The sequence below is a fragment of the Pseudochaenichthys georgianus genome, chromosome 11, assembly GCF_902827115.2.
Source record: "Pseudochaenichthys georgianus chromosome 11, fPseGeo1.2, whole genome shotgun sequence".
NCBI classification, from domain to species: Eukaryota; Metazoa; Chordata; class Actinopteri; order Perciformes; family Channichthyidae; genus Pseudochaenichthys; species Pseudochaenichthys georgianus.
In genome coordinates this window covers 10857110-10873096 of record NC_047513.1, presented here as the reverse complement: position 1 = coordinate 10873096, position 15987 = coordinate 10857110, and the positions used below count along the sequence as shown (strand labels likewise).

The 15987-nt window shown below is 40.8% G+C and overlaps 1 protein-coding gene across 4 annotated transcripts in view; it reads left to right on the top strand.

Moving 5' to 3' along the window:
• Positions 1-15987, top strand: part of LOC117454779 (protein FAM131B-like) — a 53293-nt gene that overhangs the window by 22582 nt on the left and 14724 nt on the right. For 3 of the 4 annotated variants that reach the window (XM_034093957.2, XM_034093959.2, XM_034093955.2), the window contains exon 3: positions 8345-8450. In XM_034093957.2, coding sequence (XP_033949848.1) covers positions 8345-8450 — 106 coding nt within the window. The remainder of the gene's footprint in view (positions 1-8344; positions 8451-15987) is intronic. The other variant, XM_034093958.2, reaches the window with a different exon arrangement.

The window sequence follows — 15987 nt, the reverse complement described above, 5'->3', positions numbered from 1 at the left end:
AGGCATGAATTACACGCTCAAAGTTTAAAAAGGATAAAACCGGTTTGATTTTGGACAGGAGCCTCAAGTGATAAAAACTGGATTTAACCGCAGAGTTTATCTGTTTATCTAATTTAAAAGCACTGTCGATTTTGACACAGTTGACTAAAATGTATTCAATTTTATGACAAAAGTGTCCCTGCCAAGCTTTAAAGTTAATAGAAAAACTACACATACAGCAGAGACAGGACGACCAGAGTGGCGTGTGTTAGTAGGGTTGGTGTATTTTGTAAAAGCTGTATTATTGCAAGATTGTTATTCTTAACCCTCCTGAGGGCCTGCAATGGAGGCCAAACCCCACCCAGAAAGTGATTTGTCTTTCTTTATAGCTATTAGTGGGTGTAGGACATCATAAGTCCTTCGGTTATCATTACTTGTTTCACATCATAGGAGATTGATTATTTTCATTTAATTTAGCCGATGCATTTATCCAGAGCAATTTACAATAAATGCAATCCATCATGAAGATACAAACTCAAACAGCTTTTGAAGTGCTAGTGCATTGGCTTCAAATAAGCCAAACCATTTTAAGTGCTACATACATAAATTAGAAGGTTGGCCAGCTAGACTCAATACATGCTGCTGTGCAGTTTAGAAAAGTATCAAATATGATCATCTTCAAGAATAATAAAGCCAAAACATTAAAGTGGAGTTTGTCTCAAAACTGGCATTGACTTTGATACGTTTAGGGCATTTTCCGTGTCACCTCTCATGCAGACTAATGTGTGGCTTTGAATGTTACAACTGTGATAACAAGCTTAAAGTGCCAGCAGAGAAACTCTTGGGGTGCTTGGACAAAGGGCAAAACAAAAATCCCTTTTGACAGCAGAGTATTTCAATTCTCTGCCAGATTTTAAAATGTTCCCCGCCTCCCTTTGTGCTTATTGTAGAGCATGATTAATACTCCTGGTTCTCTGTGTTTGCATGTGTGTGCATGAGGACACACGATTGAGGCGTCCAGGTTTATCACATTTGCCGTTGTCCCTAGCAAAAGGGTCACTGCTGAATGGTATCCATTGGTTACCTAAACATGCTGGGCAGTGTAGATGGATACAAAGGAATGGTGCAGCTGACAGCACATAAACAACAAACTATACTCAACTTCTATGTACCTCCCGTCCCACTCCAGGAACACCCTGTCTCTTTAAACACCATGACTGAAAGCCATTTCACTGTTACACATTGTGATATCAGGCTTGGTTTACACACACAAACAAAGGTTGATTCAAACTGAAAAGATTGAACTTGCTTGGGTTTGGGTTTTTAAGTTATTCAGCATTATTACGGTTTCTTGCTTTAGACACTTACGTTAGCCGGGAACTTAGCAGTAGCTATGTTGCTAACAATCAAGTAGATCCATCTGTTATTCATAATGAACATCAATGGGCACAAAGATACATCTACATTGTTTGGAACCAAATGCTCTGTATACTGTGTGTACAATAGGCCGCAGGAAAATAGAAAGAGTGGCACCAACAATAACAATACTTTGAAAAGTTAAGGGGTTTTTAAGATCAGAGTCCCTTTAAATATAAATAAGTTCATATATTCATATTCTAAACTGCAGGATCTCATGACCTTCTCTAAATTAACTCCTCTGGACAGGGCATCAGCAGACAATTGAATTTCCAAACAATTTTCAATTGCAATAATTCAGGAATTAGGCTGAAGACTAGTTTCTATATCCCAATCCTGCTCCTCCTGCTTTGCTACACCTGTATGTTTCTCCTCCCCTTCTCCCTCTATTTCCTCCCGTCTTATCCCTTACCCAGCATGGCCATCCTGAGTTTTCCTGGGACAGGAGCAAAGTAAGTCTCTTTGTGAAATCTGCTCCTTTCATTTCCCCCTCCTGTGTTTGGGCTTAGCGTACACACATCAGCATCCTTGTTTAACCACTTCACCCCTTCCTGCCGCTCTCTCTTCCCTTCTTATCTAACTCTCCAGCTCCCTCTTCTTATCCTCCAGTTTGTCTTTCCTTCCTCACAAACTCCCCCCCCCAGGGTCTCCTCTCTTGGCCCTCTGCTCATCTACTGTACTGCTAGCCTCATATACAGTTCATATATAGTTGCAAGAAAAAGTGAATGTGAACCCTTTGGATTCTCCACACATAGCGTCGTGTGTTCCTTCCAAACAACTCAACTTTGGTTTCATCTGTCCACAGAATACGTTGCCAGTAGTGCTGTGGAACATCCAGGTGCTCTTTTGCAAACTTCAAACGTGCAGCAATGTTTTTTCTGGACAGCAGTGGCTTCCTCGGTGGTGTCCTCCCATGAACTCCATTCTTGTTCCGTGTTTTACGTATCGTAGATTCGTCAACAGAGATGTTAGCATGTTCCAGAGATTTCTTTAAGTCTCTAGCTGACACTCTAGGACTCTTCTTCACCTCATCGAGCATTCTGCGCTGTGCTCTTGCAGTCATCTTTACAGGACGGCCACTCCTAGGAGAGTAGCAACAGTGCTGAACTTTCTCCATTTATAGACAACTTGTCTTTCCGTGGACTGATGAGCATCAAGGCTTTCAGAGATACTTCTGTAACCCTTTCCAGCTTTATGCAAGTCAACAATTCTTAATCGTAGGTCTTCTGAGAGCTCTTCTGTGCGAGGCATGGTTCACATCTGGCAATGCTTCTTAAGAATAGCAAATTCAAAACTGGTGTGTATTTTTTATAGGGCAGGGCAGCTTTAACCAACACCACCAATCTCGTCTCATTGATTGGACTCCAGGTTGGCTGACTCCTGACTCCAATTAGCTCTTGAAGAAGTCTTTAGCCTTGGGGTCACATACTTGTTCCACCCTGCACTGTGAATGTTTACATGGTGTGTTCAATGAAAACATGAAAACATATAATTGTTTGTGTGGTATTAGTTTAAGCAGACTGTGTTTGTCTATTGTTGTGACTTAGATGAAGATCAGAACACATTTTATGACCAACTTCATAAATCCAGGTCATTCCAAAGGGTTCACATACTTTTTCTTGCAACTGTATATACTCATATATAGTCACAGATAAGAGGCTGTAATAAGCTTTCGACCACAACTGAAGCTTTCATAAAAGTTCCAGTTTGTTACTGAATCAGAATCAGAAACGGGTTTATTGCCAGGTAGGTTCACACATACGAGGAATTTGACTTGATGTTGTGGTGCATACATAACATATAAAACAAAGAATCTAATATAAAACAAAACATCTTTTAGGACACTGTAATAAAAAATTGTTAAATAGCAATAAAATAAAACAGTAATTTACAGTGAAATATAATGCAGTGAATTATAGAATATAAACTATGAAATATGAAATAAGAATATGTGCAGTAAGCAGTATGAACATTGTGTGCATTATGTAAAGCATATAGAGACTATGTTGTGGCTGAGGTAAGTGTCAGTGGGGGGGCCGGGCCTTGTTTAAGAGGCCGGTAGCGGAGGGGAAGAAACTGTTCAGGTGGCGAGAGGTTTTGGTCCTGATGGAGCGCAGCCTCCTGCCAGAGGGGAGGGGGGGGGGGGGGTGAACATTTTTTGTCCAGGGTGGGGGGGTCGGCCACTATCTTTCTCAGGGTTCTGGAGGCCTGCAGGTCGTGGAGGGATGGCAAATTACAGCGAGTCACCTTCTCTGCAGAGCGGATGACCCGCTGCAGCCTGCCCTCATCCTTGGCTGTGGCATACCAGATGGTGATGGAGGAGGTGAGGATGGACTCCATGATGGAGGTGTAGAAGTTCACCATCATTGTCTTTGGCAGGTTGAATTTCTTCAGCTGCCTCAGGAAGAACATCCTCTGCTGAGCTTTTTTGATTTGAGGTCCTGGTTCACTGATTGGTGAAGTAAATCTCTCAACTGGTACTGTACATTCAGCAGAATGTATTTGCAATGGGAATTTTGTTGACCCAAATATGCCCAGAGCAAATATGTCAGACAGACGCACTTCTGTTTAAAAAAACAGGGTCTTGAGAAAATGTTTGTGTACACAAAGTACTTGCTGACCTAAATGGAGCGGTGTTTCACTTTGAGATCACTTTCATTTGCGAGCTAATTTGTTAGGCATACATATGATAAAACATACTTTTTATTTGCTGAATAAATGGTATCTTTAGCTATACGCCAAGCTCTGGATATCCCCCTTTAACCAAGTAAAGGCTTCCTCCTGTTATTCAGTAGCAGTCATTTAGTTGTTGGTGTTGTGGCTTTGTTCTGGGGGTATGGAAGCAAACAAGAGACAGAAGTATTTGTATTTTATTAGACACCGAATTTATAGCATTGAAAATAATTACTTTGAAAATCATGTATCTGAATGCGTTTGCCCCGAATTTACCTATGTGAAATAAAAATGTAAAAATTCAAGTGAAAACATTTCGAATGTTCAAATTCAGATCCCAAAATTCAAGTGAAAAAAATTTGACGTAAAAAAATTCGGTGTATAAAATTTGATGTCCAAAATTGCGATGCAGCATCATCCGGGCTACTCAGACAGGATAAGCAATCGAGCCCTAATGCAATCAAACCGACTTCTGGCCTATCAGAGCACGGCTTTGTCAGTCATGTGATCACAACAACCCGGGAGAAAAATGACGGAGAACAGCGGGGCTCGCCGCTCGGGTAAGTAGTCAGTTTGTGCTGTTTATTTTACAAGCAGTGAGGGCTCGACAGCATTTGTATCTTACATTAGCTAGCTAAATGAGTGAAGTAGCCTTGTGCCTTGCTGTTAGCAAGCTCCGTAGTTATCATTAATTGAAGGGAATCACAACGTTACCGTGTCCTTTTGTGTGTGTGTGTGTGTGTGTGTGTGTGGGGGGGGGGGGGGGGGGGGATTGACAGTTTGCAAAGTAACGTAACGATCACTTCGGTTAGATAAGTCAAGTAGACCATGCTACACTATACGAAATACTCTCTTACATAAACTAAACCTTGTACGTTGGACTAGTTTGCTAGTTAGGTTACTGTATGCATTGTTAAGGTTCATTTAAATTTGCTATGCTCTACTATAGCATAAAATAGACTAGCTAACGTCAACGTATTGTTGAAGAGAGGCTTACGGCCCGTCTACACTACAGGCATCGAAAAATGCTTTCAACGCTTCGCCCATTCATTTGAATGGGGTGACGTAGAAGATTTTTAAACTTCGCCGAACTGCATTGTGGGGAGCATGGCATGGCTTTGCAAGCATCACGAGCATCTATCGGCATCAAAAGTTGAACAATGTTCAACTTTTGAGGCTCGATGCTTGGCATCAGCCAATCAAATCCCGTTTATGCAAATCTGACAGTACAAGCGCTAGCCAATCAAACCGTGTGTATGCTGGGAGAGACTACGCAGGTAATTTCCTCATATTCAAAAAAATGGAGGGAAAATTCATTATAGCGGTAGTAAATCACCCGGTGCTGTATGATCAGTCTCTGTTCATCTACCGGGATACAAACCGGAGGAGCGAGGCATGGAGGGAGGTGGCAGAGACAGTGGGTGAAACTGGTAGGTTTTCGCCTGTTTGGGAATTTTATATCCAGTTTACTTCGTTTTAACATTGCTATTGCTTTGTATGCCGGGGGCGGGCGGGAGATTCCTGATTGGTTGTTGGTCACCTTGGGTGCGAGAAATCGCCAAGCCTCAGACACGCCCAGTTTCAAGATTTTTTGATGCCTGTAGTGTAGACGGGCCGTAAGCCTCTCTTCAACAATATGTTGACGTTAGCTAGTCTATTTTATGCTATAGTAGAGCATAGCGAATTTAAATGAACCTTAACAATGCATACAGTAACCTAACTAGCAAACTAACTATCCAACGTACAAGGATGACCTTATTTTAGCAACCTCGCACAGAAGCCTTTTGGTATACAGTAGCATCCCACTTAATGTTTTACACTCTTGGATGCTACGCATAGCATCGTTAGCACAGATGGAGCTACGATTGCTCAAATGCTAACCCAACTCTAAACATTAATTAACGTTAGCTTAATAAAAACACCAGTAACATAACATAAAGTACGCAGGGTTGACTTACCGAATAAACTGCATTCATGGACGGTCTGTTTCAACCGCAGATAAATTCTATATTTGCATGACGAATAGTCCACCAGGAACCAACACAACAAACAGTGCCGAGTTCAAGTAGTGTTCTCCTCATGAGCTGAGCCGCTGTAGCATCACGGAGCCAGGAGCAGCAGTCCTGTTGTCATGAAGGGGGAATCTAACTATACAGAATATGTTTTTGTGGATCCAGGCTAGAAACATGTTCATTTTCTGATGTAAAGTTGGACATTTTAACATAGGGTCTACGGGAATTGCTCCCATCTGCATCCATCGCCTACAGTTTGCAGCATTGGGCTTCACCACACTGTCCCGGGGTTTGCCGCTTGGCTCTGATAGGCCAGAAGTCGGTTTGATTGCATTCGGACTCGATTGCTTATCCTGTCTGAGTAGCCCGGATGATGCTGCATCACAATTTTTGACGTCGAATTTTATACACCGAATTTTTTGACATCGAATTTTAAACACCGAAATATTTGACGTCGAATTTTTTTCAGTTGAATCTTTGGGATCTGAATTTCAACATTCGATTTTTTTTAACTTGAATTTTTACATTTTTATTTCACATAGGTAAATTCGGAGGAAAAAAATTCAGATACATGATTTTCAAAGTAATTATTTTCAATGCTATAAATTCGGTGTCTGATCAAATTCAAATACTTCTGTCTCTTGTTTGCTTCCATATAGGGGATGTGTTTATAAACTGTTGTCTATTTTTGCCGTTCCATCTGAAGAGTGTCAAATATGTTCTCCTTTTAGCTCTGATTTGGTCTCCACACACTCTTAGATATTCTACTTTAGTCCTCAGCTAGTCACTAACTGTCTGTGTGCTGATTGGTGCGGCCAGGTAGTGTTACAAATATTTTTCAGATTTGATTGGAGGCCAAAATGCGGCTTACATTTTAAACATTTCATCAGAGCTCTGTTTTACAGATAGATATAACTTTGCAATAAAGAATAGTACAAAATATAATTAGGGAAATATGTATTCACTTCTTGTTTATTGGAGATTGAACATGTTTTGTAGTGGACACCAGACTAATAATGGATAATTATGGAGGATAAATCCATAATCATGGAAACCAATACTAACTACATCTGTGTGCCTGCAGACTCACTGACTGCTGTATTACTTCCCATACAATGTCACTTACAAAGCAGATAGGTCCACACTTCATGATACTCAACTTGTACACCGCAGAGCGACCAGATAATATGAGCTTTTCCTTATTCAATATATACCCAATTTTGTTCTAAATATCACATCAAATCTACCACACAACCCCCCTGTGTAACATAATCGGCATGGTTCTGTTTCCTACTGCAATTATCTGTAGGGACTTCATTAGGAGCCGGGCTCGGTGTTTCATTAGTCGGATGTTGGTTTGTTATGAGCACTGACACCAGGAAGTAGAGTACAAATCACAAAAGAATCAGGGTGAGCAATTTCAGGTTGGTGTGCCCCACCGGGTGTGCCCTGTCTTTTATTCTCATCGTCTGGCTTTAAAAACAGTTTTTGAGGAACAGCATTTGAGTATATTTATGAATCAATTTAACCTCAAAATGTCTCACTGATCTTACATTACAAACTAAAGGCTGTTAGGAAAGAGGTGGTTGTGGGGGGAGGTTTCACTTATCGCTCTTTGTTTTCGACATTAAAAAGGAGATAACTAATTGTATTTTAGAAAGAAAATTGCTGTTTAACTAGAGAATACAGTTTTATACATTATAATATAAACATCTCCTTACTAAACTTGAACTACTACATTTCTTTGCCACAATTTCCACAAGTAACTCATCTAACCTTTTACCAGTAAAAACCATACATCCATCAGTAACGGTTCCATAGCATAAGGTTCTCATGAGGATTGTACACCGACTACCAGCTGCTGTGCTCACCAGAATCTGTTGTCTATTGTAACTGCATTTGAATCAATGATTAATTAAGAATACATTTTTCCTTTTAGCCACTGTACATCTTTTACTCTCTTCCTTTCAAGCAATGATCCTTTTAAGTCATTTATGAAGTATTTGAATAACTAACCCTGCTTTCTTTTTCCCTTTATAACAATCTCCCTTCTATCTCTATTTAACTATTTTCTAATATTTGCTCTCTTCACCTCAATTTCTTTCATTCCATTTTCTCTCTCTCACCTATTCTGATCTTGTCATTTTACCTATGACATTGGAATTATTTTATCTCCTCCTTTCTCTTAAATTCCCTCACCTCTTTATTTTTCTGTGAACCCTCTCCGCTCCAACCACTCTTTATCTTTCTCCTTCTGTCTTTAGTTGTCCATGGAGGACACTACTTCCATACTTCCTCGCCCCAAGAGGAAGCCCCCTCAGGCCTATGGGATCGGCGCTCTGGCTAAGTCCTCTCTGACAGGTGTGTCAGGTGTGTGTCTGTGCTGCTTGATGGTAAAACTGCCCCCATGTTGACTCCATGTACTCCACAGAGGGTCAAGGGTCAAGTTGTTGTTGAGAAGTAACGGGGCTAAACTTCCTTTCCCCGCTGTTTTAAAGATAGTTTTTGGTTTATTTACATGTGATATTCAGATGGTTATTTGGTGCAGTCGTGCAGGAGCTGAATGATCAATGTGTGGTTTGACAGAACTACCTGACACATCTGCAACATAACTTTCCCATTTCTGCTTCAATATAAATGAGTAAATGTGGCATGAAGACCAAATAAAAAAAAAAGTTCAAATACTTAGTTTTCATTATGCTTGAAATGTAAATCTGCTCAATGTTAGCACTCATTTAGCCTTACCTTAGCTTAGTGAGGTCTGTATGGCTGTTGCTAAACAACAAAAGCATTCATTCCACTTTGCAGAATGGAATTTGAAAAAAAACCCTAGATGTCAGATAAGTTGTTTTCCTTCTTAATTCAATCAAATGTTGCTGCAGCATAATGCAAAATCCACCCAGCAGTACATTGTGCTGTGCATTGCATGGTAGATTACTCTCTAACTTTAATATAGTACTTTCACTGTTTATATTTGTAATTATATTCAGAATTACTATCATAAAGTGAGTAACCGGTAACTAATGAAACATGCTAAAATCAAAGAAGCTGCTTCTCTAGCAAAACAAAAAAAATAAGCAACTTAGCCATACAAATGTCTTTTAGGTTAATATCCACACTCCAAATATTCATACCATTCTACAGCTAAGAAAACAAGCTAATTAAGAATTATATCAAAGAACGGCTGATTTTCCCAACTGTATGTCATTTTAAATTATATTTTATTAAGCAATTCTTAGGCAATATCTTCAATTGATTACACATTCAAAAGGAACATGAAATGAGAGGCGAGATGGTCACCAGCGGAGTTTATGGCCACTATAGGATCCCAGAGGTTATCTTACATCTGGAGTTGCTTTTAGTTTGAGATTTGTTTTTAAGATACAAACTCCATTCTGCCTTTACTCTCACTTAGTTTCTGCACTCCAAAATCATCTGACACACTTGAAAAAACCAACTGAAATGATCTTTTCACCTTTGCCATAAACAGTTGATTTTCTAATTCAAACTTTGCTTCGACAACAACTTCACTCTAGAGCAGGAGGAGGAGGAGGAGCTTGGAACCAACATGGCCACCCTGTGGGTGCCCCTTCCTTTATCACTCCCTACTTTACCTTCTCTTCCATTGACACAACAGACGTCAATGACGCATTCACAGAGTCATTGATGGAAATCCAATCAGATCTTTTTATTTCAAAAAAACTAAAGTAAGTGAGATTACTTACTTTAATGACCTACTGAAGCATCTCCACAGGTGTGTTGGGAAATGTAGTGTATTTGTACCGTGGCAGTGCTGTCGGTGGTGTGGCCCGATATATATGTGAGGCAGTGACTCTTTTGTGCAGTGTCGTGACTTCAAGTGGCCGGTGCCTCTTGTGTGTTATATGTGTTTCTAACTGTAGGTCTCTGTGCTTTGTAGTGTTTAAGTGTAGCCCCTCAGAGTGTCTTTGTAAAAAGTGTCTTTTTGTTTTTGTGTCTGGTGCACTTTGAAGAAATCTGTTGGTATAATTGAACAGTGTTTAGCATTATTTTGTGAGCCTTTGAATAGCCAGGACCCCAACACCTTCCCTCACCCCTCATCCCCATTCTTTAAATTCCTATTTCCATCTACAATAAGACTCCGCAGGGATTGTTTGATTTTCAAATGAGATTGGCTCTCTTTGTCTAAGGGGAAAAAACTGTTTCTATGTATAACTCGGCCAGTAACTTGCCCCCTGGTTCGGGAGAGCAATTTCCAAATCTCTGTCCCTGTTTATAAACGTCCGTTTGATTTGAATTACATTTTTCATTGATCATCCTCTCTGCAAGCATTTGACTCAGAATATATATCCCTGGTTTCAATCGTGCATTTGCATCCTAATTGGGAAGAGCCCTTCTTAACGTGTGTTTACACCCAACAATGACTTTTCTGTGCCTCTCTCAGTCCCTGCGTGACGTTTTTAATTACGGAAAGTCTAATGAATCTCATTTATTCTGTTTACCGGGAGATGAGTAATGGCTTTAATCATTAATATGGGTTAGTCAGCATTTCAGCCGTCATCCAAGCACCGTTCTGTTTGAATCAAGCACACGGGCAACCTTGTCAAATTCGTCACCATAGTTAGCTCATGTCACCTGGCCTCTGACCGGTTTTTACAGAAATCTGCATTTTTATGACGCAGATTCAGATAATTTAATGTATTTGTTTATTTAAGATGTACTAATAGGATCTCCATTCATAAAGTTATTTGAATATTTCACACTTTTATTTAATAAGATCCCAAAGATGGGATATGTAATTATTAATACAAAATTAAAAAATGTGATGAGTTCAAGGAGGAACAACTTAAAGAAAACGTACCTTTGTAGTATACTCAGCTTTTATCCGAATCTCAACAAACTGAGAGATATATATATTTTTAAGTAACATTTCAGAATCCACTCGTTACTAAATGAGGTCAGTGTTTCCCCTAGGATGGAGTCATAGCAGCGGTGCTAAGGCACGTGGGCCCAGCATAATGTGAGCGCGGAGCGCGTGGTATGTTTTAGTGTGTGCAAAGTGCGCCCCGCCAATTTGTTTCTATGTGTCTGCCAGCACAAGAAAGGCTCTTGAGGCCTAGTACCAGGCCCGGTTCTAGCCAATTTGCTGCCCTAGGCGAGATTGTATATATAGAGAATAAATGAAAATCTCTACTAAAGACAAATACACTACAAAATCAGAAACGTATTGACATAGATATACGTCAAAATTGCTTCAAATGTATTCAGTATTGTGTTCGTGAATTAGTATTCATGTGTATGTGCACATAACTTTCTCAGTGAGGTACTCGGATGACTACCTGGAGTCAGTGTTTGGTACTCCAACTTCTGGCTCCACTCAAAGTTATTTGATGAAGCCCTCTGTATCGCAAACTTCAACGGGGGGGGGGGGGGTGAGGGTGCTAGTGGAGTACTTCAGTAAAGTCGACGGGGGGGGGGGCTAGTGGAGTACTTCGTGACCACAGAGCGTGAACGTTGTGATCAGCTGTTTTCAATTAATCAATATCAATCAATAGGATACGGCTGTAATAGGCCTAAGGCCTTTTAGTCGCTCATAATAAATAAGTAGATCACTGATTCTTTATTTACTATGGATGCTGGCAACAGTCACATAGTCCAAAGTGAAGGTGATGTTTGACCAGTAATGGTCGAGGCGGGATTTGAGACAGTTAACCGTCTTGGATGTGACAACGCTTTCTGGCAGATCATTCCACAAGTCAACCACACGCAGGCTGAAAAAGTTGCGGCGGATAGCCAGTCTTGAGTACCGTTTCGTCAACTTGAGGCAGTGTCCACGAGTCCTGGTGTTATAATCCCGTTGTAGTGGGCATGATGTTTTGTAGATGTTGTGAGATATTTGAAAACTTCGATCTTATCTCCCCTCGCCCTTCTATAATACATACTCGGGATTTTAAGACTTTGCAGTTGTTCTTGATATGGTAGGTCCTTTAGTTCTGGAGCTAGCTTCGTTGCCCTTCTCTGTATTTTCTCGATGAGCTCAGCATCCTTTTTGTACATGGGGGACCAAGCGACATTCCCATACTCGAGGAGTGGCCGTACAAGAGAGATGTATAAACTACGTACTACGTCAGAGTCCAAATAAGTGTATGATCTGCGGATCATTGCTAGGATACCATTCGCTTTGTTACTTGCCCGACGGATATGGTCACTAAATGTCAGGGTATTGTCAACATTCACACCAAGGTCCTTTTCATTCTGAGTCTCGGATAGGTTTAGTGTTTCAATTATCACCCATATTATACTCATATTTTTGATTCCGAAAACCTAAGTGCATTACTTTGCACTTTGCTGCATTGAATTTGAGCTGCCAACACTCGGACCATCTCTGCATTTCTCTGAGATCTGACTGGAGTTTTTCTGCATCCTCTTTACACTTAATTTCCTTGAAGACTTTAGTATCATCTGCAAACATCTGGACCATGGAGCTCACATTATCGGGTAGGTCGTTGATATAGAGGACAAACAGTGCAGGACCCAGGACACTACATTGTGGAATTCCACTGAGAACTGGGCACCATCCAGATGGTTTCCCGTTAACAAAGACTCTCTGTCGCCTGTTTTTGAGAAAGTCTGAGATCCAGGTGAGTATGTCTCCACAGATACCATACCCATAGAGCTTCTTCAGTAATCTTTTGTGAGGTACAGTATCAAATGCTTTCTGGAAATCCAAATAAATGGCATCGAGACTTCCTCTCTCGTCCAGGGTACGAGACCATATGTCAAGGCAGGCCAGGAGATGGGTTGACCAGGATCTGCCCTGGACGAAGCCGTATTGGCGGTCTGATAATAGATTGTTTCAAGGATTCAAGGAGTTTGCATACTACTGCTGTAAGGCTGACAGGCCTATAGTTTCCAGGATTGCTTCGGTCACCTTTTTTGAATATAGGAGTTACATGACCATCCTTCCAAGGCTGTGGTACCACACCTTCATCAAGCAATTTTTTAAATATAGTAAGTAAGGGTTTATCTAGTTCGTCACACAGTTCTTTGAGAATTCTGGGATAGATGCCATCCGGTCCTGATGCTTTTGAGGCATCTAAGTTCGATAGTTTTGTATGGATGTCCTTTGATGTGAAGTCCAATTTATTTAGTGTAGTATTAAATGGTTTGTCCTGGAAGTCTGGTATTGATGAGGTATCCTCCTTTGTGAACACACTAGCAATGAAGGAATTTAGTGTATTGGCTTTGTCCTTGTCATTTTGAGCCAGGCTGCCATTAGCCTTTTTCAGATCTCCGACTGTGGCATTGACTTTTAGGTTGCTTCTGGCATATTTATAAAAAGCTTTCGGATTCTCTTTGGCTTCCTTTGCAATTTTTCTTTCATGCTCTTTTTTTTAGCTTTCCGACACTCCCATTTAACTTGGTTGCACAATTTTGCATAGGAACAACGGGCACTCTCTGTACCAGATAACCTTTGTAAGGTGTAAACTGCACTTTTTGATTTGATTTGATGTTTGATTCTATCATTTATCCATTCCGGAGTAGAGCAATTTTTCTTACTTTTTCCCGATGACATAGGGATGTGCCTCTTGCAACTTGTTAGAATTTTTTCTTCAATGGCCTCCCACTGTGCTGAAGCTGACTTGTTTTCAAAGGTCTGTGCCCAGTCTGTCCCAATCATTTCCTGTTTCAGGCCTTCATAATTTCCTTTATCAAGGATGAACTTGTGTTTTAGCGCAGTTCTCCAGTGAAGGGGGGGGAGTCTCCCTCCGTAGCCGGTTGCCGTAGTTTTGGCACAATTCCGTTGTACAGACCGACGTTAACAGCAACCCTGTCTGTGCACACGGAGACCGACTCTGTCGTCCGGTGATCTAACCGCCTTCTGGAAAAGTTTCACAAGTACGTCGGTACGCAAATGCGCATTTCAGATTGTTGCAGCGCATGCGTACCAGTTATGTGCACCCCTGCCTATAGTATACATTGGAATGATTTCAAACCTGTTTTTATTTATCCTAATTGTCAGAGAATATTTTAAGGATATCTCTTTGTGTTTTAAGATTCTCAGTCTTTCTTAGAAACTGTTGGATATGCTCCACATGTCTTCCTGCAAGTAATTTCTCAGGAAGACACACAAGGTCTTCTGCCTTTCCTGTGGGAGGAAGAGTTTACTGCCCGATGCATTTACGAGACAAACAGTCTTTGTTTGTTCATCTGTTATCGATTTAGAGTAAAAGCCTGCGCTTCTAAGCTCCGCCCCTTCTCAGAGACCAGGTCCGAGCGGTTCTTTCTTTGTGTGGGCAGAATTGATTTGGCAGCCCGCATTAACAGTGCGAGTTGCTTTGTTAATTCCCCGGCCGTATTATACTCTTAATACATATCAGTGTTTGACATTCAGAACTCCTGCTCATCCCGCGTCTCTCCGAGTCCTGACTTTGCATTGCAACAGAAGTTTCCCTTACACTAATAATTATAAAGGAATGCCTTGGAAATATGTGTTTACATAATTTGTGGTCAAAACGTTTGAGACCCACTGAGATAACTTAGACTAAAATTAACTATCTAAACACTCAGAGAGTCCTTTACCTCACTGAGCCTCTCAGCCTGACAGGAGAGCTATCCTCCATCCTGGTTGTAGAAACATCTACTTCTTATATCCGTTAGCGCAGCTAGCACCAGATTCTAATAACAACAGTGCCGGTAACGGTGCGCCCTCTCTCTCTCTCTCTCCCTCCCTTGCTCGCTCTCTCGCTCCCACGCTCGCACTTTGGCTGTGAACTGCGGGCCAAAAATGATATGCCAACATCCCCCACTTTCATCACTTGCAGCGCCCATCGTACAAGGCAAATGAAAAGTGTAACAGGGGTGAAAAGGGTGTTACATTTACTTAATTATGAATGTTGTTACATCAAGGCCGAAAATTAGGATGAGCGCCAACGGTCAAAAATGTTTTTTCCCCTCCCAGAGCTACCAGCGCAGCGCCCCCCCAGATCTGGCGCCCTAGGCAACCGCCTATGCCAAAAATCGGCCCTGCCTAGTACATACAGTGGCAATTTCTCAAGATTTAGCAAAAATACACCTTTATTGAAAATACAGTAACACAAATACTACAAATCCACATAAACAATCAAAAATGAAAAAGGGCTACTTATTATTATTTTAATAAAAAAAAGAAAAGAAAGTAAAACAAATATTTTTTGTTATTTTTGTTTGGGTACCTGGCTGGCGCCCCCTAGCAGCGGCGCACATATTTCAGCAGCGGCGCTGCACCGCCACTATTTGTATATAGGGGAAACACTGGAGGTCATGAGATTTTATCATCATTCTCTGCACATCCATATCAGTCACATACGTCATTAGTATTTCAAATAGAATACGATGAAATTGAAATGAATAGATGGTGAGTGGTGACTGTCAAGACTCATTTTGATGAACGGCATAGGGGTAATAACTGAAAAGTGGAAAATGTCAAAGGTTTTGGTGAAGGTACTTTGCAAGTATCTGGTTGATATTCTCAGGTTTAGCTCTACTGACTGATGTTTGAAGCAGCAGTGGTTTAAAGGTTAGCTGTAGGTTTGTTTAGAATAAATACATATTCACACCATGGCATGGCATTTAGTAATTTAATCCTTAACAACACCAGCAGGAGGGTTCATTAAGTAAGAGGTTAAAAGTATCAGGCAGATTTTTGCTTAAAAAGAAAAATTGTTCTTCATAGATAACGGTATAAATATTCCTGGACTACTAAATGTATTTGAAATACTATAGGTCATTGCCATGTTCTCACACCCAGAGACTGTACACACATCTTTCCAGTACATTCATAACCCCATTGGCATTATTTATGACAGTTTCATGTATTAGACAGTTTCCCCCCCCCGGGCCTCAGTTGGAGGTGTCATCAACTGCAGAGGCCAGAAGTAGTTCTGAC